This window comes from Equus asinus, chromosome 2 (genome assembly GCF_041296235.1).
Source record: "Equus asinus isolate D_3611 breed Donkey chromosome 2, EquAss-T2T_v2, whole genome shotgun sequence".
In the NCBI taxonomy this organism is placed as follows: Eukaryota; Metazoa; Chordata; class Mammalia; order Perissodactyla; family Equidae; genus Equus; species Equus asinus.
The window spans coordinates 189,621,997-189,645,365 of NC_091791.1; the positions used below are offsets into that span (position 1 = coordinate 189,621,997).

Below are 23,369 nucleotides of genomic sequence, written 5' to 3' on the forward strand. Positions count from 1 at the left end.
ATTTATGAGGCAGAGTTAGGGGCCATCCATAGAAGAACTGAACAGTCAGTTATGAACAAGAGAATGTAAATGAAAAGCAAACCCCAAGGGAAATACTGAAGACAACCAGGTATATCTGAAACACCAGGCATGAAGCTCCGGTCACAAAATTGCAGAGGTCACTTTTCTAATGGATGTGTTCTTGAAATGTCTTGTGTATCTAAGTTTTGGTGCTCAGGAAAGCTGCCAGTGTTTATGTCCAAAAGTATAGAATATAAATTGGAGAGTAATATTGAAATTTTAAGGCTTAAAAAGAGAATTCACACTACCCTTTGAGATGATTCTCACACTTTAAAGACCAAGTATGGCCTAATAAATATAAAGGTTTGCACACAGCGTATCCTAGTTAATTCTATGCAGAACAGTGTAGCCAAACAGGTACATGAGAAGGACAGATAAATAGAAAAATAACTTTTACTGTGAACTCTACATCCGCAATTTCCCAAGGGTTCAGCTATCATGGGAATGGAGAGCTACAGTGGGTGAGCTAAGATGATTTTTCTTGTAGTTAGAAAACAAGGTACCAAGATGTGTGACCCTACAGGACAGTCACCTAAGCTAACACATAAGATTACTCTACGCAGCACGTCAGAGAGGGAGGGGGATACCACAGACAGTCTACCGAAGGAACGCAGACAGTAACAGGCAGAGGGTGGGAGAATTTGAACCTTGCCCACTTAACTAATTCACTACATTCAGGCAACGGTGAGGGCATCCAGGCTGACCCACTTCCTCTCAATAAACAGCTCCCAAAGCCCAGAATACTTTCAAAAAATATAGCATAATGCATAACAAAACAGAATATCAATATATGTGTGCACATATATATGCTAACAAATGGCATTTATGTGTACATTTAAATATATATGTATATATATTTATAATGATTTAGACTTTACTACTTATAACTTTTATCACATAACATTAACTTTATTTTCTTACTCATATAAATTTAATATTCTGTGATATTGGAAAGCTTTTTGCATGTGAATTTCCCTGATTTCTAAAAAGAAATTTTCAGTTGATTATTGTCTAATTGTATAATTAGTCTAATTAGCCTAATTATAACTAATTATGTAATGGATGTAAATATGTTCAGTCTTGTAATTAGACGGTGTAATTACAATACACAAGATGATGTCATGAACATCCTTACTAAAGTTTTAGAAAAACAGCAAAAGTAAGTGTAGTTTGTAAAATTTGAGTACATGTTTCCACGACATTCACAAAACTATCTGCAACACCTATATTTAAGCTTGCAAAGCTACTTTTTTTTTAAATAAAAGAAATAAAGGGAAGGTATTCTATATATTAGGCAGTGGCCCTCACCAGTGTTGACATTGTCTAGTGAAATAATACCCATAGCCTCAAGCAGTATTTCCATTTTACTTATAAAATAAATTGGAACTTTCTTTTAATATTTACTTTCAGATATCAGTAAAACAAACACTTTCAATTCCACTTTTTTTTTGTAGCTGTCATGAATAATTTATTATGAAGTTAAATAACAATATATGCTAGCCTACATCTTCTCTATCAAGTGACTGAAAGTATGAAAAGCAGAATTATTCCTCTTAGACTTATTACATCATATGCTTATCAATTCATATCAGCCTGAGGAACACAGACCAATTCAATTCCAGAAGCATTATCTACAAAAAGGTATAAACAAGATTGTGTCATTCAACAGGATGGTGAAATGAATATTCAATTCAAATTCATATAGTTATTAACAGTATGAATGGGCATGTGAGATAGATAGATCTCATTATCTTAGAAATTCTATTTTATTAAAAACAAGATATTGTTATTGATTGCAAAGCATAATAATATCTTTAAAAGAAATCTGATTTTCTGACATTAAAAAATAAGCAGACTTATGATCTGTCATTTGAATCCTTCCGCAATATATTCCCAGGATACCCTTCCAGCTTTCCACAATCCACTGTTCCTCATGTATAGTACCGATTGCTCCAGCCAACCAGAGGCATGGCCAGTCTTTGGAGATGTTGCTTTCCTTCTGTATATTGCAGGTGCTGCTGCTTTCCAGCCTGAGTGCTCTCTCCATAGCAGTATTGTGCGCCTCTATTTTAACAAAGATTTTTACTTTGTATCATAATCGCTATTTTTCTTAACTTCTCTCTATACATATCAACCAAGTTAGAGGAGGAGCCTTGCCTAGCAACCTCTGTATTTCTGGCAGAGAGTTGGCAATATCTTGCACATAGTAGATCTCAGTCTTTTTGTTTTTTGCCGAGGAATATTGTCCCTGAGCTAACATCTGTGCCAGTCTTCCTCTAATTTGTACGTGGGACACCACCACAGCATGGCTAGACGAGCAGAGTGTAGGTCCACGCAAGGGATCTGAACCCGCGAAACCCCAGCTGCCAAAGCAGAGCATGCAAATCCAACCACTACATCATGGGGTTGGCCCCTAGATCTCAGTTATTTTCACTGGATTTATTTATACTATGAAGCCACAAAGGCCATAGAATCTGTGGAAATAAATTAAAATGTTATTGAAGTACAAAGAATGTTAGCATGGAAAGTTTTTTCTTCATAAAGTACACAAGGCAATTGATGGGAAAGAAGAGTCCAAAAAATCAATAACACCTAAGAATTCAAAATACGTATCCATATATACACATAAACATAAAGACACTAGCACAAATAAGCAAAAGGAAAATTAAACACTATTCCTATCTCATTACAAATATCAAAGCCATTATACGAAGGTGAGAAAAAGTCAACCTTGGGGAAATATTTCAAGAATACAACACCAAATTAATTTTAAATCTAAAGTAAATTTGATACACAAAGAAATAATTGACACATTTAACTCAATAACACAACTCTGAATAGTTACTTAGGAGTGTAGCGGTTTATCTTCTTTTTTACTTTTGTTTGTGAGGAAGATTAGCCCAGAGCTAACATCTGGTGCCAATCCTCCTCTTCTTGCTGAGGAAGACTGGCCCTGAGCTAACATTAGTGCCCATCTTCCTCTATTTTATATGTGGGAGGCCTGCCACAGCATGGCTTGATAAGTGGTGCTAGGTCCGCACCTGGGATTTGAACCGGCAAACCCCAGGCCACCAACGTGGAACATGCAAACTTAACTGCCGTGCCATGGGGCTACAGGCCTGGTTTATGTTCTAATGTGGGGGAAAACAACTAGATATGATGTTTGTAAATTAGAACCTACATAAAAATTACAACTATAATCCACAGTTCTTCCAAATTTCCAAGGAAGTCAGAAGCTACAAATGAGGACATTGTTTGCTATCAAGCAGACTCATGGGTAAAAATGTTCTCTACATCATATTCATCTATATTATAAAAATGTGCCCTGGAGGCTGGAATAAGTCCTGGAATTCTCAGTCTATTAATTCTAATTGTTTTTTGATTCAACAGAACTTTTGGAGAAACCCTGCTTATTCTGTAACTCTCTATATTTGAAGTCATACAAAACTAGTGATGGTATCAGATGTACCACTGTATCCCTCCTGAAAAGCTGTGGACTCAAGCAGAGTTTAAAAACAGCAGCCCAGGGGGCCAAACATTGAACTCCAGCAGTGACAGGTGGTGCACTATTTTCTAAAAAGCAGACATATACGGCAAGCCCCACCAGTTCTTATTTTCATGCTACCAGAAAGATTCACAGATTTGGTTACCAGATCATTCTCAGTAGGCATTTGCATTTGTGATTTCCGCACAAAAGTAAATCTGCTATGGTCCATTGAAAGAGAACCCCTTGGATTTCCAAGTGGCTATGTTCACCTAGCTCCTAGCCCCCGAGATATAATTCCTTTATAAGAAGTTCTCCAGAATTTCTTAAGTAAATGACCAGCTTCCTGTGCATTTATGACAAATACACATATACACAAAGAGACTCAAAGCAGTATCTCAAAGGTTATCAAATCTAAACACAACTGGTATTGGAAAATCTTACATATGCTCTCTAATTGTTCATGGGGCATTACTACACATGACAAGCAAGGAAAATCGGAATGGAGGGGATGAGGTTTTTCTTTGCTCAATTATAATACCTGACCAATATCAATCATCCTCAGTTCAATAACCTTCATATCAGTCTCCTCAAATTGATCTGCAGATTCAACAAAACTCACTCAGAATCTTATCAGCCTTTTTGTAGAAACTGACAAGACGATCCCAAAATTTAAGTGGAAATACAAAGGGCATAAAACATCCAAAACAATTTTGAAAAAGATGAGCCCAGTTGGAGGACTTATTCTTCCTGATTTCAAGACTTATTATAAAGCCACAGTAATTAAGATAGTGTGGTATTGGCATAAACACAGACATATAAATCAATAGGACAGAATGAATAGTCCAGAAAGAGTCCCTAATATACAGGACCAATTGATTTTCAACTTAAGTGCCCACAAAATTCAGTGGTAAATGAATGATCTTTTCAATAAATGGTGCTAGAACACATGTATATCTATCTGCAAAGAAATTAGATCTCAAACATTCCCTCACATCATAAATGAAAATTAACTCAAAATGGAAAAGGGAAATATGCTGGCAAATATAAGTGGATGATGATTGTTTCAAAGAATGAAATAATAATGTCTTGCTGATTTTTAAAAATATGTAGAATTAAAATACTAGACAGGGTAATAAATATTGTTAAAATACTCAAAGTTTTTATCATTATTGATGAAATGGTAAAGTAATAATCAAAGATACAGGGTATAATTTTCTTCTTCTTCTCCCCAAAGGCTCCCAGGACATAGTTGTATATTCTAGTTGTAGGTCCTTCTCGTTGTGCCAGGATATAACCAAAAATTAAACTAAGATAATTCAAAACTCTTAGTAAAATAGAGGAGAAAATGCAATAAATAAAAAAAATATTTGGCAAATCCAAAAGAAGGCAAAAAAGGGAGAAGTAAAACAAAACAGGTGGATATATAGACAAAAATAGTCACATAGATATCAGTTGGATTAAACGTACTAAAAACTAAGGTTGTCCCACTGGATTAAAACAATAACGAAAACCTACCAACTGGTTACAAGTGACATGTTGTAAATATAAAGACACAGAAAGTTTGAAAGTGAAAGAAGAAATGAATATTTAACAGTTTTCCTCTCCAAAAAAAACACTAACCAAAAGGAAGCTTATGTAGTTAAATTAATGACAGATGGACAGACTTTAAGGCAAGAAGTAGTGTTCGAGGCAAAGCAGGACATGTTTTTCTGATAATCTGCCAGGCAGATATAATAATTCTAATTCTGCATGTACTAATAATATATCTTCAAAATATATAAAGCAAAAATTGCTAGAAATAAAGAAGAAATAGACAAATTCACAGCCACGGCTACAGATATTAACTAATCTCTCTCAATAGCTTTTAGAATCAACAAATGTGCCAGAACAGGCACTCAACCATTTTGGAATGCACATTTCGTGGTGCACATGGATCATTTAGGAAAGTGGACCACAGGCTTAGCATAATGCAAGTCTCAATTTCTAAAATTGAAATTATTTAGAGCATGCTTTCTAACACTGTGGAATTAGACTAGAAATCAATTAAAAATTATAACTAGGAAAGCATCAACAGTTTGGAAATTAAATGCATTTAAATGGATTCAATTACAACATCATTCTCATTGACATTTCACTAAGCTTTCTTTAGTGGGTGAAGAGGGACAGAGTTACAGAGAGGAAGTCGGGAGTCACTAGCAGCTTGGAGTCAATTTGAGCTAATCCCACAGCTAGTAATGCAGACATCTCCCTGGGAGTATTGACTCAACATTGAACACATATGTACTGAGAATCTTCCACGTGTCAGGCACTGTTTGACCTGTTGAAAAGCCAAGCCTCTACAGTTAGTGAGTTCATATTCAAATGCACAAATAAGATAGTTTGACAGTTACAGTGCCTTGAAGAAAAAAGTACAATAAAACCTGGTGCTGGGAAAGAGTAACTGGCACAGAAGGGACATGACTTCAGCTAGATCTGCCAGGGCATGCCTTCCTGAGGTGATGAGTCCTCAGCCTTAGGAAGACCCTGCCATGTTTCCAAGGAAACACCATTCTCTGTGGAGTGCTCAACCAAGGCACGTCCAAGGATGGTGTGACCAGAACAGTAGATGGGGTACAGAAGCCTAGATAAGAGAGAACAAATCAGAGCAAGGTCAAACATGGTCCTGTAGGTTACACCACTGGAGAGATTACAGCAGGAAAAATGATTTATGTTTTTAAATGATCACTCAAATGTTTGGAGTTTTCTGAAATAAAGCATGACAGCCAGTTAGGAACCTACTGCTGTATTCCACGGAGAGAGAATGGAAGTCATGTGGTATGGCTGGGCTCATGTACGTCAAGCTCACGTGCAGTATATCAACATGCGCGGTATGAAGAAACTCCACTGTTTTCTCATGTATGCAAAAGCCAATATTCTCTGTGGCCTTAAGAATTAAATTTTTCATGTGCTGCTGTTGGAGAGTTTCTATCAGTTTGGCCTACAAAGTATGCTTAATATTAACAAATTACGTAAATATACAACACAAAAGTATCGAAGTGTTTCTTGCTCCTACATGATTGTTAGGACAGATACAAATATATAGCCATTTCACAAGGAGAGAGAAGCAACATCATCAAGTAACCAAAGGCAGGAAAGACACTTTTAAATGGGAGCTATTTCTGCATGTTATTGGCAATTATCAACTACAGCAGGTGAATCCAGAACACAAAATTGCAAGAAAAGCTTCCTTGTTTCTTAGCTACTTTTTAAGAGAATTAATCCAGACAGTCCAACAGCAGAGTTACTAGCACAGCCAAAGGTGGAGAAAGCCTGTGACATACGGCATTGGAAAGGCTGGTACTCATTTAGAAGGAAGGACCAGTACTGAAATGTTTAAATTAAAAACATTTGTTTTCTCCTAAAAGAATGGGGGAAGAAAAAGAAGGAAGAGACAATAAAAGTTACTTTTAAAAGGCAAAATCAATAGCTACTAGTTTGAGAGCTCTTATAAGATGATGTTTTAGAGTTGCTAGCATAGAAATAGCAACAAACTCAAAAGAACAAATGAAAAGTTTGATTGCACTTGTTTGATCATGTCAAAGCAAATTCCTGATTATTTTGAAAGTATAAATATTTTCTCCAAATTTGAACAAGGCCCATGTGTTCACGTGCAAGTGATCAGAGCCATGCGCAAGTTGGAAATAACCATATCGTGAATAGGTGGTTAGAATTACCTCAGCATCTGTAAACATTATGATGTTAGGCAAGAAGATACGTTTTCTAAATTTTCACGATGTCCACACTTTAGAAAGAAATTGACCACAGAAGAATCAAATACGTGGTAGGTGATCATTTATCTAAATTTCTAAACTCTAGAGGCATCCAAGCATGCACATACTGTTAACTTCTCCAAATTAAAAAAAAATGATTTTAGTACAAAATTAAGAAGGAAATACCATAGTGCAGAATAAATGAGGAAATCGTGATCCTGCCGAATGGCAGAGAAGAGCTGAGGCCCTACTGGCCTGAGTCAAGAGAGGGTCAGATCAAAAAGGTCTACAACACTGTGTCACGGTGGATTCAATAGTAATGTATGTGCTAAGATAATTTTCAGACATTTATATTTTGGCAAGTCACAGCTGTTCTATATCTTTAAGTAACAACACATAGAAATATATATATATGGTATGTATAGATGCTTTTGCATAATCACTGCATTCGTTCACAGTTCATATCTAAACATTGACAATTAAATTAATTTGAAAGTGGTCAGGCCTTAGACATTACAACTAAATGTTTCACTATATTTAAGAAAATAAATTTAATGGTGAAAAACGGGATCCTGGGAAATTTACAAACTCAGGATAATCTTATGGCATTAGAGAGTTGAGATGTGAAACTTGTAATGATCTTGAAAATTTTGAAGTAGAATATTCACAATATTTTAAATTTGGTTGTATATTTCCCTAGTTATGGACATATAGATGCCTCAAAACTACATATAATATAGTCAAATCCCTGTCTATCTTGTTGCCTAGCTCATGGGTTTTTTTATTATTCATTGTCACAACTATTTTGAATATTTTTCGAAATGCATTTTCTTAATTTAAAACTTTTTCTTTGTTAAATTGGTTTTTGCTCCTTTCCAGTTATCAAAAAAGCTTTATAATAACAGCATTTGAATATTCCTACAAATTTGAATGTCTTCATCAAGAATTATTAATTTGCCACTTTCAATACATTACAGAAGAATATTTCATTTTACATTCACTCTATGTAAAATTAATTCAATTTTTATTTTTATTAAATAAGTTTTTAATGACTCATTAGATAGTGCAGCTTTTACATAATTAAGGCTCTATTCTTTAAGTCAAAACCAAAACTGAACAAAGGAAATTAGATAGCTTTTTTCCTAAAACAAAAGCCAAATAAATTTCAAGTAGATTTCTTCATTCTTTTAAAACCTATTTATCACTGCAAATGGGGAAATCAAAATCTCTTCTTTTAAGAAATGTTTTTCACAAAAAACAAAGCAGTCAGCAAATGTATAATTACATACTTCATAGTCAAACCTAGGTAAACTCTGGATAAAGAAATAGGATACACTAATTTAAAACTTTTTTCAAGAGTTAACATTTTAAATTTACCTACCACACAAAAAATAAACCAGCTGTCCTGCATTTTTTGAGTCCTCTGATCTCTCAGTCAAGAACACATTGTTTTTTTAAAAGCCAGGTTTGGAGAAACTATCTTTTCAAATAGATGTAATATTGCATGCTGCCTGAATTAGGAAAGTATTCTACCCGAGCAGGGTGGAAATACTATACCTTCTTTCCTACCTGGGTAAAGAAGGGTTCATAAATCTCAACGCCTTTGTCAGATCCTTGTAGTAACACCTCCTGGCCGCGTCTCCAGCTGTACCGGACAGGTGGGTTGGAATTGGCAACGCAGCGGAGGAACACCGTTCTCTCATAGTAAAATTGTTCTTTCGCTTCGCCTATACTTTGATGCACAGTTACTACCGGATCATCCAAATCTAGAAAAATAAAAACAACCAAGTGACAATGTTATGAGTTAACATGGCTTGTAAAGTATTGCACATAAAACTAACCAAAGATGCGTTTTCCTAATTGATTATATTGCTTATCACTAGACTCATTTTTTTCACTGAGTTTATTGAACTCATTTGCAGAGAAACTTCCAATGATAGGAGGTAAAGACAAGTAATAGCTATTTCTTAAGATCTCTATTTGTTGAGATGGTACAAAGGAATTTGCATATTTCCTACATTTTCCCAACAGCCACATAAAACAGCTCCATGAGAGAGATTAGAGTTCAAAACCCTCAAATTCAAGAGATTAGCCAAAACAATGAACCATAATGACAGAGAAATAAATGTCAAGCAGCTCAATTAACTCTTTCCCTTAACATACTTGTTTTTCAAACTATTTATTACTGACACATTAAAAACAATCAAAAAATTGTGATTACAGATTATTCTAATATTTACAGTAAGAAACTACGATCTTCTACTGGGTTAAATTTTTCTTTCATCTTAGATTTTATATCCTAGATCATATTTGATACTTTGAACTGTGCTAAGAGAAGGTACTATTAAAAGGCATTAATATTTCTGTTACTGAATACTAGAAATAAATTTTTGCCATTTTACATGGATTCTAAAGAACAGATATATACCAAGGGTTTAATGAATATTTTCTGGAAAAAAAAAAACAATTCATAAATATCTTGGGGTTTGTGGGTCATACAGATTTGTCTCAACTACTCAACTCTACCACTGTCGTGTGAAATCAGCCAAAGACCACAGGTAAGTGAGTGAACAAGGAATGTGGCTGAGTTTCAAAGAACTTTATTTATAGATGTAGGGGCCCCACCCAGATTTGGCTCCTGGGCCACAATCTGCCATGGACCGTCATCCCCTGATATATCATATCCCAGGTTCTTTTTTCAAGAGAAAAAGAAATTAAGAAACGTACTTGCTTTAAAACAACTGTATCGTACATTTGAAAGTTGCTAAGAGAGTAGACGTTAAAGGCTCTCATCAGAAGAAAAAAAACCTTGTAACTACGCATGGTGATGGATGTTAACTAGACTGTGGTCGTGATTGTTTTGCAATACATATAAATATTGAATCATTATGTTGTGCACTGAAACTAATGTAATATGTCAATTATATATCAGTTAAAAATGGGAAAAATAAAAGAGCAGGCTCTTGGTTCCATGTGCTAGTATAAATTTAGTATGTACTTATTAAAAGTGGTACAAACATTTGCTGTATTTAAATATTAATTTACCCCATTTATCTTTATAACTCTGAAAGGTAACTTCACTTTTGTGGTCTTGAATTTCTTTACCAATAAAATGGGAATAACAATTGTAGCATCTTATTACGGCTATTGTAGGATTAGATGAGATTGTCCATAAAGCCTTGGGGCACATAGTAAATACCCTATAAAAGTTCGTAATATTATTTTACCATTATTATTATCATGACTGGGGTTTTATTTAGACTCCCAATAATTGTATGTTGTTTTCCTACCTTTATCTCACCAATCCATAATGCACTCAACTCTCATTTTAAACAGGTAAAAATGCCCCTTTCCCACTTGTTTAGGCTCTGAAATGTTTCTACATGACAAATATTTTTATGTGAAGCTCGAAAAGAAGCTACCAAATTCATAAATATAGAAATAGTAAGGTGTGTGAGCATATGCTACTCTGAATATTTAAAAGACATTGTTCCTTACAAAAGATTCTTTTCGATGTGTTAAAATAATAAAAAGCCAGCAAACGTAGTGAAGTAACAGTTGCCCTAAGGAATCAAAGCACAGAATCTCAAATCTCTCCAGTTCGAAAAGTTGTTTTTTCCAAATGTGACTTGCTTGACAGCTCTACTTAGATTTCTAGTTTTGCAACACTGAGGTTTTCTTTTCCAACATTAGAATCTTTTCACAGCTACCTCAAAGGGCTCTAATTTTAGTAGTGTAAATTTGCAGAACAACTGGTGCCTTTTGGGGCCGTTTCAGGCAGTTCCAGTTCACTCCATTAGCTGTGCAGGGGCATGTGCAGTCTGGCTTAATAAGTTGGAGAACTCAGAGGTACCGACATCATCATCATGAAATGTTTAAAGGGCTTTGAAATCCATCAAATATTTGCTTATTTGGTGATTAGGCCTTCACACAGAAGTCAGTTTCTACAGAGACTGATTAGCTGAAAGCAGCCTTAGTGACTTGAAAAAAAGGTACTGTGAGCCAGTTGTGATCAATTAATTTTTTCTTGTACAAAACATAATTCTTTTAGTTATAGTCTCATTATTGGAAGACAGGAGCTGTGTTATGCTGTGAAAAACACAGGAAGAGAAGAGAATTGGATGGAACACACTGTGACAATGGTGACTCTCCTTGGGTTCCAAATTGTTAATCATATTGTACTTCGCAACAACCATTTATTGACGTGTCCCTAGCTCTGTTGTCAGGCAGTGGTGTTGACAGGCTCAGTCAGGAACAGATCAAACCTAACAATCATTTAAACATGCTCTTCCCTGATCTAGATGAGTTTCGGGTCACCAGCCTTCTGAGAACCTAACCCTGGGCCAATGGCTTACTGAACATGGTATTGGCAGAATTATCTGTTGGATTCTCCCATTTTGGGAATCTCTACTTCATAAAACTCTTACATGATAATTTTTTAGATTTAAAAATAAACATGCCAAAAACAAGATTTCTTTTAAACAAGTCAAATAATGGCATGACTAAAGAACAGATTTAATATATTTAAGTAACATATATCACATATGTCATGTATATATCACTGAAAATATATGTTTAATACACATTCTATATATTTCTGAGTGGAACTGAATGTGTGTATTTGGCTTAGGTGAGGTTTCTTGGAAAAGAGACTCCAGGACAGAGATATGTGTGAAGGAAGCACACTGGGAAGGACCTTCTAGATCAACACATGTGAGGGAGTGAAGGACGCAAGACTGTTGAGGAAGAGAGTTGAACTACAGTATAGTTGCCACAAAGGTCGCAGAAGCTCTAGAGAAGTTTTGGAGCCCTGATGTCCCCTCAGAGCTGTCCTGCCCTCAGGCAAGGGAGCTAAGCTTTTACACATCACCCCTCTCCCATCAACCAGTACTTGCGTGTGTGCTCTTCGCCACTAGGGGGTATGACCTTGGGTTTAGGGCAATGCTTAGTTTTGGGCAATTTCAAGAGAAGGATTCAGCTGATAGCCTTCAGCTGCTAAAACTCTCAGCAGCTGGAGGAATGAGCGCTTCAGTCCTGAGGAAGGGATCTGGCCGGCGCATTATAGCATCCATTCAGATCTACTCGCTAGCTACGATAATTCACTCTGCCTGAGAAAAGCTACTCGAGGATTTTGGTTAGTCGCCTTTTCTGGGGAAACTTTCAAAAGGAACTCTAGTGGGGTGATATTCACCATCTCCTTCTACTATTACCATTCTAGACTGTTCTTATTCTGGTCTAGTACATCTTTTGGTATAAGTAGCTTACCTAGTAAGGTTACCAGACCTTTGTTACTGAGTATTTTCAACCCTGGGTCACTGTGCCCTTCTCAAGCCATTGCTGATGTACTTGACTGTTTGCCTCCAAAATTAGACAAAAGAATATGAAGAAATGACTCAGTGGATCAACTGGGTATCAAACATGTTCTTCACTGCCTCACTGTGTAACAACAGCCCTACCCCTGGCTGATCACACAGGCCAGTTCCTTCTGCCAAGATGGTGACACCTCTTAGCTGCTGTTTCCCAACAAAGGAAGCCTAATGTAACTGAGTAGCAGCCACGGCTTAAGGATTAATGGGACTCTTGCTGTGCCATTTAAGAGAAGCTTTTGCCCCTTCTGAGAACTAGGAATTCTAAGCTGGCAGAACCCAGAGTTGCGGGAAGGGAAGCATAGAGTCCCCAACTGGGTCACTGAGTGTGGTGGTAGTAAGTAGGGTCACTCCTTGGTTCTTGAACCTATGCATTCTACAGAAGAAAAAAAAGGGTCACATAATAATGGTCATTGATTTTGAACGTATATTGCATCTTGGAGGACAGCACTCCCTCCTTACCAGATATTCTCTCTCTAAGACACAGCTGTCTCTTCCAAAGACCATTCTATCATGCTAGTAAGTTGGCATTTTTAGGCAGTGTAGAATACAATATGATCAGAGAAGCCCATGGCAATGTGCCTACTGCTACATCTTCACTGCTGTAAAATGTGCTTCTGGTCCCATGAGTGGCTAGCTAGGATCATGTGTTAAGAATAAAACCCTCTAAAAACCTTTGGATAGGGCTGCTGCTGGCTGATGTCAGCAGAAAAATCCATACTCAGAATATATGTCAAATTCAGCCAAAATGATGAACTGTCACTTTTAGGGTTAAAAAGGTGTAATGTATTCAATTTTCTACCAAGGGATTAACCAGAATTCTTAAAGGATAGTGCTTTATCAAGAGCCAAGTGTTGTTCTCTGTTGCTGCCAGGTTAGATACACAGTAGCGGCAGTAGAGTCATCAGCCTTTACAGATGATATCCCACATTTCAAGCTTATTCAGAGCCTATAAGCTCTGACTCCAAGGGCCAAGGAATCAATACGGAGGTTCTGACAAGTACTATGTTCATTCCAATCACACAGTTAGAGACTGGGTAAATGACAACAGGGTGGGGATCTGTGGACTAGGAGACCCAATGTGAGCCAGCTGTGGGCCACGACTCCGTTTATTACCTGGCACCCAAATGACCAACTCTAATAGTACAAGGACTTGAATATTCTGTAGAATCTTAGGTGTCATGGTCAACTTGGATGGGATGTATCACCGTCCTCAAAATGTTTCAGAAGTCCCCTTTTCCTAGTATAGTTATTCAAGTATATGAATATAGGTTCTTTTGAGAAAGAATTGGGAGAATTATTACCATATACATTTGCTGTGGTCTTGCAGGGTTCTTTCTGGTGACTGTCTCCCCTCTAGTCAAAGAGTTCAAGGTCTGAAAATTTCCTGCTGAGGATTCAAGCTTCTCTGAAGCGCTGCTATACTTTTAAATAATTCCTAAGCCTTATTATCAGCTTTAATGACCCCTGGCTAAAGAAGATCAGAATCTCTTTATATACTGCTAAAGAGGCCTTCTTATTCTCACCCATCACCTTCAGTCCATGATTAATCGCACTCGGCCTTTTATTTTTTTCTCCACTGCATGAATAGAACTCAGCAGAAACTGATTCCATTGTCCTTATAATTACTTTCTCTTGAATTCCTCAAAAGCCTGAGATATTGAATTCACAGTGCATTACCTTCCAGTGGTATCTATCCTCCGTCACCACTGGTGAAGATTTTAACAATTTCACCACTATAGCATTCAAGGGCTATCAGTGGTCCACCTACCACCAGCAATGGGGTCCTCATTGCCAGTCAGTTAGTGGACTAACAGGTGATCCATCTTTAACATTTTATTTTAAAGTCTGCTTCCTCAAACCATCTAGATTGATTCCTTGGAAATATGATTCTTCAATGAAGACATGCCTTTAGGAAATGTATTGGGGAGTATCTTCAGGCTCAGTTCTTGTGGTGGTGTGCAAAAAAAGAAGTAGGATTAAGCAATGAGAAGAGTTAAATGTGATGCATCACTACAAAGTGACCAGATGATCCAGAAGGAACTGCAGAGTGAGATGGTCTTGCAGAGTTGTTCTGCAGAGGACACTGATCCATCACTGGATTAGGGCTTCCCTGGTGAGGAGGCTTGACCTTAGGTCATGTGGCTCTTCCAGCTGAGGACAATTTCATGAGAGGGATTCACCTGAGAGCGCACAGCTTCCAACACTCCCGGGATTCAGACAGAGTGCCTGCTATACAGTTTTATCCAAGGACTTTGAGGTTACCATATCTAATTTTCTTCAGTTTTTATATATGTGGCAGGGAGCATGGGCCTTTTCTACATATTTATTTAGTAGTCAATTTTCATACTAAATGGCTTTGATAATACTACAGAACCACATGGACTATTTTCTGTTATCACCGATGTTTTACTTGCACTTATATCTTCTCTTTAAAATAAATTTCTTTAAATTTTATGGGCTAAGTATGTGAAATTCAAACACCTAGATACGATAATCATTGACAAATACAAAATGTTCTTTGAAGTAAAGGACATAACAATTTTTGTTATTTAACAGAGGACAAAATTCTTCACATTTATAAAGTAAATCATTGAATACATTGTTTGATATACAAATATTTGCTTAAAATACATATTAATATCATAACTAATATGCTTTTCTATATTATGTACCCCTATGTGCATAAGATGCATAACTTAGTCATGTTTGTGTCCCTAAAACTGGACATAATGGACATAAGTACTCAACAATAGTCTAATGTATCAATGTAAAGGAAATGAATCAATTTTCATTGAGGTTGATCATATGATATGATATGGTTATCCACACATAGCCCTACATACCATAGGCTACCCACACATTCCATATGTATGGCAAGGCTCCCCATACATAATATAATGATGTTAAGAAAAATTCCCATAAATACAACAGCTACTCCTTTCTAACTGAAGTAATTTTCTGGAAACTCTTTCTTTGGCTGATTAAATATGCTAGGAACTGACAAATTAAAATCATTTTAAGAAAATTAAAAAAAAATATGATGATGTAAGCTACCTTTCTTAGCCCTAGAAACTTACATAAACTGAACTGTGTGACTCATTAGCTATAGGGCTGAGAGAAAGGTAGGAGTTAAGGCAGCTCTCCAAGGACCTGGCTTAGGCAGTTGGGTAGACAGTGCGTTAACTGAAACATGAAATGTAAAGTGAGACTTGTACCTGGCCTGGGAAGGACAGAGGAGGGAGGCTGGGAAAGGTGGATTTGCTGATTTATGTTTAGATCATGCTGAAGGACAACCACCTATAGCTCCCCTCATCCCAGAGAGCATAAACGGAGCCAGAACGAGAAGTCTGGGCTACAGAGAGGGATTTGGGAGTCATCAGTATGCTGTGTGAGGAAATGAGACGACGCAGGAGTGTGCAGAACGAGAAGAGGAAAGATCCAGTGAGAGAGCCCTGGGCAGCACCAAATGGAGCCAAGAAGAAGGGACACATTTGAAAAAGACTGGGGAAAAATGATGAAAGAAGTGGAGACAAAACAAATTAATGGGAAACAAAATAAATGTTAAAAATACTTTCACTGCCATGGAGAGGTTGACAAGGAGAAAAAATGCTGAAAAGAAACCAATGTAAGAATAGAACTGGAAAGTGACTTTAAATTTGGTGAGGAATAGCTCATTGGTGACCTTCACCAGAGGTGTGTCAGTGGATTAATGGGACCAACAGTCACGTTTCTATGCCTTAAAGAGTGAAGACAGCTGAAAACATGGAGAGATTAATGGCTCTAATCCTTCCAGGAAACTTGACTCTGACAAGAAAGAGTTAGGGGCATAGCTGGAGGACGACACGTGATCAAGGGGTGTTGCTTTGTTTTCACAGATATGTTTTCCTATAAGCTGGGAAAGATATATTTAAATTCAAATAGGGAAGATCCAGGAGTATATAAGGAAAAAATAAAACAATAGGAAGCTTTAGGAAAATGGTCAATGTTTGAATACCATTTATTATATATTTTTACATAATATTATATATATTATTATATATTTCAATAAAGAATTATCATTTAATGGTATAATTATGATATAAATATTAGGATTTTACATCTCAACATTATTTAAGATTTCTTTTATCAGCAGTGTGTCCCTGTTTTTTGGAGGTTTTCACTCAAGCCTCCAGTCTTTTAGGCTAGAAAACCTAGAATTATTTTTGACTCCTCCCTATCTTTTCATCAATAGAATTTTTACATGAAAAGAATCCAAAATTAGTCCTTATATACTAGCTAGCCCTGTTTGAGATAAGGTCTACTAAATCATGGCAGCATTATCTAGTCCATTATCTAGTTAAACTGGGGTACTCGAGTCACATGAAAGAGTTAACTCGTCTCCCAGCATGCACTGGCACAGGTTAATCTATGTGCTTATGTGAACCAGTTATTAACTGAAACTGAAGTCACGGGGTGTAGTTACAAGTTAAAGAATCAATTAATCTCAAAAATAATCACAGCAGAAGCATATTTTCCACAGGGGTTTATGCCACCATTTGGTCCAATTTTTCTGTCTTTAATCTTTGAATTAAACCAAATGAATCTGAAAACCCAGATGGCAAAGACACACTGGCTACTGTATTGGATGTCATCTTTCCCTCCGAGAAGTTCCAGAAATCTTAAAAATCTTATTTTTAAGGCAAAAGAAATCCAAACATATTTTCTTAAGGAAAATAACCACTCAATACACTTGGAGGCATTAAAGTTTCTCAAATATATTAGTTCTCCACTTTATGGGTAAGAATTTGTTACTATTATAACTGTGGGATGAATGTACCTAACAACAGATAATGCTAACTAACTAACCTGAATAAAATTACGTTGCTTTGAAGTTATACAAAAGAGAAACTAATCAAATCATTGTTAGACATAGCAACTGTCAAGAACAAGGCACTTTACTCGATGTCAATAATTTGTAGCACTTTCTGCAGATACCGATACAAAACAGCACTGCTTTCTTAGACAAATCAATGAGAAATTTTGAGCAAGTATTGACGACAAGAAACATTTCATGTCTTTTCTTGTATAGTGATTTTTGAACAATGACTAACTTTATCTGATAACCCATAAAGGAAAACAGACAAAATGAGTACTTACAGCCAAATTCTCCAAATGGGATATTTATAGGAGTGAAGCTATCTATAAGATTTAGACTCATGCTTATTCAAAATTTGATTCTTACTCATCTATTCACGCAAATTAGAATACATTGCACCTTCTAAAATTTTTAAAAATACATGTAATCACATTTTATAGCTCTTAAGCCAGTATTATCTTGATGATTCTGCCTTTGATTCTGGAGGAATAAGTTTTTGAACTTTCAGCTTGCCTAGAAATACTGTTTCAGGATTTTCCCTTGACCTCCTCTTACCCTTTTCCTATGAAACTCTTGAAAAATGAAGATAACAAGGGATCTGAATTTTTAAAATTTCTTTATATATATAGACACACACACAGTGGTAATTTATGTGTATACATTATATATAACGTATTGCATTATATATTCTATATAACATTACTTTAAAATATGTATAAATTTATGTTATAACCTGTATATATATTATATGTATATAATACATATATAATATATATACACATATCATACATATATATACATATAAGATGTATATATATTATATGTGTATATATATATGTTTGTTTTCTTCTTCTTAAAACTTGTTTCCCATTCCACTCTCTTCTTTCATACCCTGACCTCCCTATGGAACCCATGTTAACATCCTGATATTCTTCTATGTTTTTCTTCAGGCTCATATACATGCACACATTTGTGTGTGCACATGCCTAAGGGTTTTGTTTGTCTTTCTATAAAATTAATCTTATAACACTTTTAAAAAAAAATCTTGCTTTTTGCACATAAAATATCTCATGGAAATCACTCCAAAGTAGAGCTTTAATCCTTTTTTTTTTATATTTGTACCACATCCCTGGACATGAATGTACATAATTGATTCAACTATTCCACTATTATGGGCATTAACCTTATTTCCAGTTTTTTCACTCCGCGAATAACGCCATATTAATGGCCTCTGAACATATACTTTCAAACTGGTGGCTTTATTTGGATGGGAGAAATTCTTATAAGTGGGAAAATGGCTTCTAAGTAGTTGAAACTTTTTGCCTGTTTTCTTTCCAAAATAAATATACATTTCACCATAAGCCTATGAGCGTCGTTTTTACTATGTCTCAGCATGATGGATTTCTTTGCTGTTCTAAATTTTTGTGCATTCTGATTGTGTGAGGCAGTAGCTGTCACTGTGGACTGCCTTTCCACAACTACTAGTGAATTTGAGTGTCTTTTCATTTGTTAAATGGCCACCTAGACTTTTCTTCCTTGAACTGCCAACTCACATTGTTGGTCTCTTTTTCTCTTAGGTTGGTTGCCTTTTTCTCTAAAAATTTTAAAAATCTCTTTGTATATGACAGATTATAACCTTTTGATGATTATTTGTCTATTAATTTTGCTTGAGATATTTTTTCCTAGACAAAATAATTTTTATGTAACAAAATATTATCTTTTCTGTATAACTTTGGATTGTAAAGTACAGTAAAATATGCCTAGTTTTCCCCTAGATTGCACACGAGGTCTTTACTCCATCAAGAGTTGAATTTTGAGTATCCTGTCATTTAGAGGTCTACTTTTATTTTCTTTCCAATGGAGAATCAGTAACAGCAGCACCATTTAATATTTCATCCTCTTACAATGAATTGAAAACCAACTTTATCATATGTTAAATTCTCATATATATTAGATCTGTTTCTGATTTATCTTCTCTGTTGTATGAATTTATTTGTCTATCCCTATGCAAAACCATATTAATGTGATAGAGTAGACTTTTATTTATTTATTTATTTTTTGAGGAAGAGTAGCCCTGAGCTAACAGCTGCCGCCAATCTTCCTCTTTTTTAGCTGAGGAAGACTGGTCCTGAGCTAACATTTGTGCCCATCTTCCTCTGCTTTATATGTGGGATGCCCACCACAGTATGGCTTGACAAGTGGTGCGTAGGTCTGCACCCAGGATCCGAACCAGTAAACCCCAGGGCGCTGAAGTGGAACGTTCGAACTTAACCGCTGTGACACTGTACCAGCCTCTAGAGTAGATTTTTACCTTCTAAATTCTAGTAAGACAACTTCACTTTGTCCCAGCCCCTCACTGCTGTTCTATTTCACACCTTCTAGATTATTCTCAGGTTTCTGTCTTCCAGCTAATGTCTAGGTTATTTTATTTACTCAAATTAAAATATCATCTAAACACAAAACTCTAGAGATGATTTGTAAATTCATTAAATTCATTTATTAATTTGGGATATTTTATGCTTTGTTAGATGTATTTTCTCGAAAACATATCTTTCCATTAATTCAAAATATATATTACATTTTAAAATATGAATTCCTACTTTCTTCATTTAGATTCTACACCACTTTTGAAAATTTTTTCCTAAACATTTCATAATTTTTTGAAGTTATGAGTGAAATATTTTTCCTTTGCCATTGTTTATTACTAAAATAGAGCTATTAATTTTTGTATACGTCAGTTACATGCATTCACTTTTATATTCTTCCAAACATTCTAGAATTTTTTTCCCAAGAGTCTTTTGGGTTTTTTACATATAAAAACATAAGTATTTTATATTGACATTATATTTGCATAAATTTATTTATATTTTAAAATATTTTATATTTTATAATTTTATCAGGAAAATTAGAAACTTTTTATGTTTACATCAATAGCTTTATCTTCCTTTCTTAGAACATTTGCTAGAAATCCAAGATAATAAATATGGCTTGGTGGAAGCAGGGTCTTATTAGGTCTTGTTAGGCAGTGTGGTGCCTTTGAATGGTTTTAAGCAAATTTGACTTATTTATTTATTCTTTACTGAGAAAGATTCACCCTGAACTAACATCCATGCCAATCATCCTCTACGTTTTAGTATGTGGGCCATTAGCACAGCACGCTGCTAACAGAGCAGTGTAGGTTTGCACCTGGGAACCGAACTCCAGCTGCCGAAGCTGAGTGTGTTGAACTTAACTGCCAGCGCTGGTGGCCCGCACATTTGACTTTTATAAAAATTGCTCCAACTGCAGTATGGAGAGTATATTGAAAAAATAGCAACAGTAAATGTGAGGAGATCAGTTAAATGACTATTATTGGTGTCCAGCTGGCTCAAGTGGTGCCAATAGAAACAGAGAGAAGTAATTTTGTTTAAATGGCTATATAATAACTCTGATATTATTGTAGATACAATGAAATTGTAAACCAAATCACAAAGTTTACAAAAGAAATTATATTGAGTTCATCATGTACAAATAATATTGTACTATACTATATTTATATACTATAAATCATCAAATCAACAGACATTTGTTGTTTTAACTATACGGCCTAATATAGTTTGACTTTATTCTCTGTAGTGCCCAAGACAAAAACAGAGGCTCTGTAAATGACAAATGTGCACATCCTGCCAGCCAGGAGGGCTGAGATGGGGCTAACTAGGAAAGAAGGGGGCACAATTTGGAGGAGTCAAAGAAGGCCTTAGAAACTGGACTTCTTATATTATGTTTCTCAGATTTGGGATCTAAAAAGATTTGAAAAAATAGATAAATGGTTAGCTTTCATCAAATCAGATGCGGAGACTAACATTTGTACTCCATCCCTATATTTTGGGTAGTTCCCACCTCCTACCAAAAAGATGAAAATGCTCGACACTTTCTCTCCCAGCTTCCTTTGTAGGCAGAGTATGGACACATGTCACAGGCTCATCCAGTTGGATTCATCCACCATAAACTTTGAATTGGGAGCTCCTGATAGAAACAAGTAGGGACACGGAGGGGCCACGGCAGGGGCATGTGGTGGAGGTGGCAGCAGCAACATTGACTGTCTTGGAGAGCAGGGGCACCTGCGGAGGGACAGCACCCAGGGCTGAGCTCAGCAACAGCAGGCACGTTGGGAAGCTCAGGGTGCCATGGCAGCAGAGGTGGCCGTCTTGTCCTGACCCACCGGTTTATGGACGGATTGGAGGTGTGCTCCTCCATCTTGGTTAGAGTCATTCATCCCTAATTGTTTTCTAAACTTCATTTTGCAGCCTGAAGGCAAGTCTCCAAAATTCAACTTTAATTGTTCATTCATTCATTCATTTAGTTAGTCTAAATCAGCCAGAGTTGATGCCCCCTGCTTGTATGAAGTGGTTTCTTAAATTAGCAGTATTTAACAGGGAGTAGCTATAAATCAACTTGATTCCTTCTCCCAGTGGCTCTGAAAGCCCATGTGATAGGCTATTTCTTTTCCTCCTATTGAATGCAATTTTGGGCACATTTCACCGCTTTTCCAGTCCTCTGTGGTCAGACACAAGAACAGTCCCATTTCTGTAATTAAAATTTCAAGTTCAATAATTAAAAAAACAAACAAAATAACTTGTGACTCTCTAACTCCAACTTTCTCCATTTCCTCCAGCTGAGGACTAGCTCAGGCTTGACATCCTGAAGGTCCGAGGGTAACGGATGGAGGGTGGGGGGTACTTAGCCTCTTGCTCTCCTTTCGCCTACTTTGTTCTTTGACTCCTCTGTCCATGCTCACTAGCCATAGGGGCCTGGTTCCTCCAGGACTGTGGAGGTGATGCCTGAAGGAGGAGAAGGGAGGAAAATGGAGCCCTGTCCTTGGCAGATGAGAAAGTCTGCAGGTCTGAGGGCAGGACTCTGGAAGTGCCCTCACTTGGCCAGAGGAGGGGATGAAGCATGGCCTGCTTATCCACCTGTGGGAACAGTGAAGAGCTCTTGACAAAGAATTCCTTGTCTTCACCTCCAGGGCCCAGTGTCAATTGCTTATCAACAGAAGTGGGGCATCTCCAGTGCTAGCCTGGAGGGTCTAGCAGCTCACTTTGCCAGAGGTACTTGGCAACTTCTAAACTGATCTCAGCTTTTGGGGCTCCAACAAAGCGGATATAGAAAGAAGCTCAATGCAAACCAGCGTTCTGTTACTCTCATGTCTATGAGCCTGACACAAAAAGCTTCCTGGCCAGATGCTAATACACCTTTGTCCTAAACTGAACCCCTGTTTATTGACAGGCAGAATAAAAACACACATTTTTCCCTACTTGATTTCATACCTAAGAATAGCATTGTTGGCTAAATATCAAGATATTCCATTTTTGTGGGTCAATATACACCTTCTGCTCTAAGTTTTGATTTCTTCAATTTTTTAAGCGGTCCTGTTGACTACTTCGATCTTTAATTCATCCTTAGAATCCTTTAAAAGATTTAGCAGCAACAGTAGCTCACACATGTATAGTACTTATTTCATCAGTCCAAAAATATATACTTCTAGATATCTAATTACTTATTTTTTTAATCTTCTCAAAGGAAATTCAAGTTGTATTTTTCTTCTTTTAACACTGGTTATCGCACCCACATCATCAGCATCAGCATCTTCCAGTATTGGGCAAAATAACCTTAGTAGCACATTGCGTAAGAAGTGGTCCTGAGGATAGAATAAGGATACCGCAAAACGAGACACAACCGATAGGAAGAGGCACCTCCCGGTCTAGACTACACAGCCTGAAGGAACAAAACTTGAAACACATGATTATTAAAATTTTTAAAAAAGCAAAAACAAAAATATGAAGCAGCTCAGCAAAACTTCACCTGAGGTA

At 36.4% G+C, this 23,369-nt stretch overlaps 1 protein-coding gene across 1 annotated transcript in view; it reads right to left on the reverse strand.

The window, feature by feature from the left end:
• MDGA2 (MAM domain containing glycosylphosphatidylinositol anchor 2) overlaps nt 1–23,369 on the reverse strand; it is a 780,771-nt gene that overhangs the window by 287,913 nt on the left and 469,489 nt on the right. Inside the window, 1 exon segment of the mRNA XM_044765576.2 lies at nt 8,866–9,062. Within this exon segment, the coding sequence (XP_044621511.1) occupies nt 8,866–9,062 (197 nt within the window).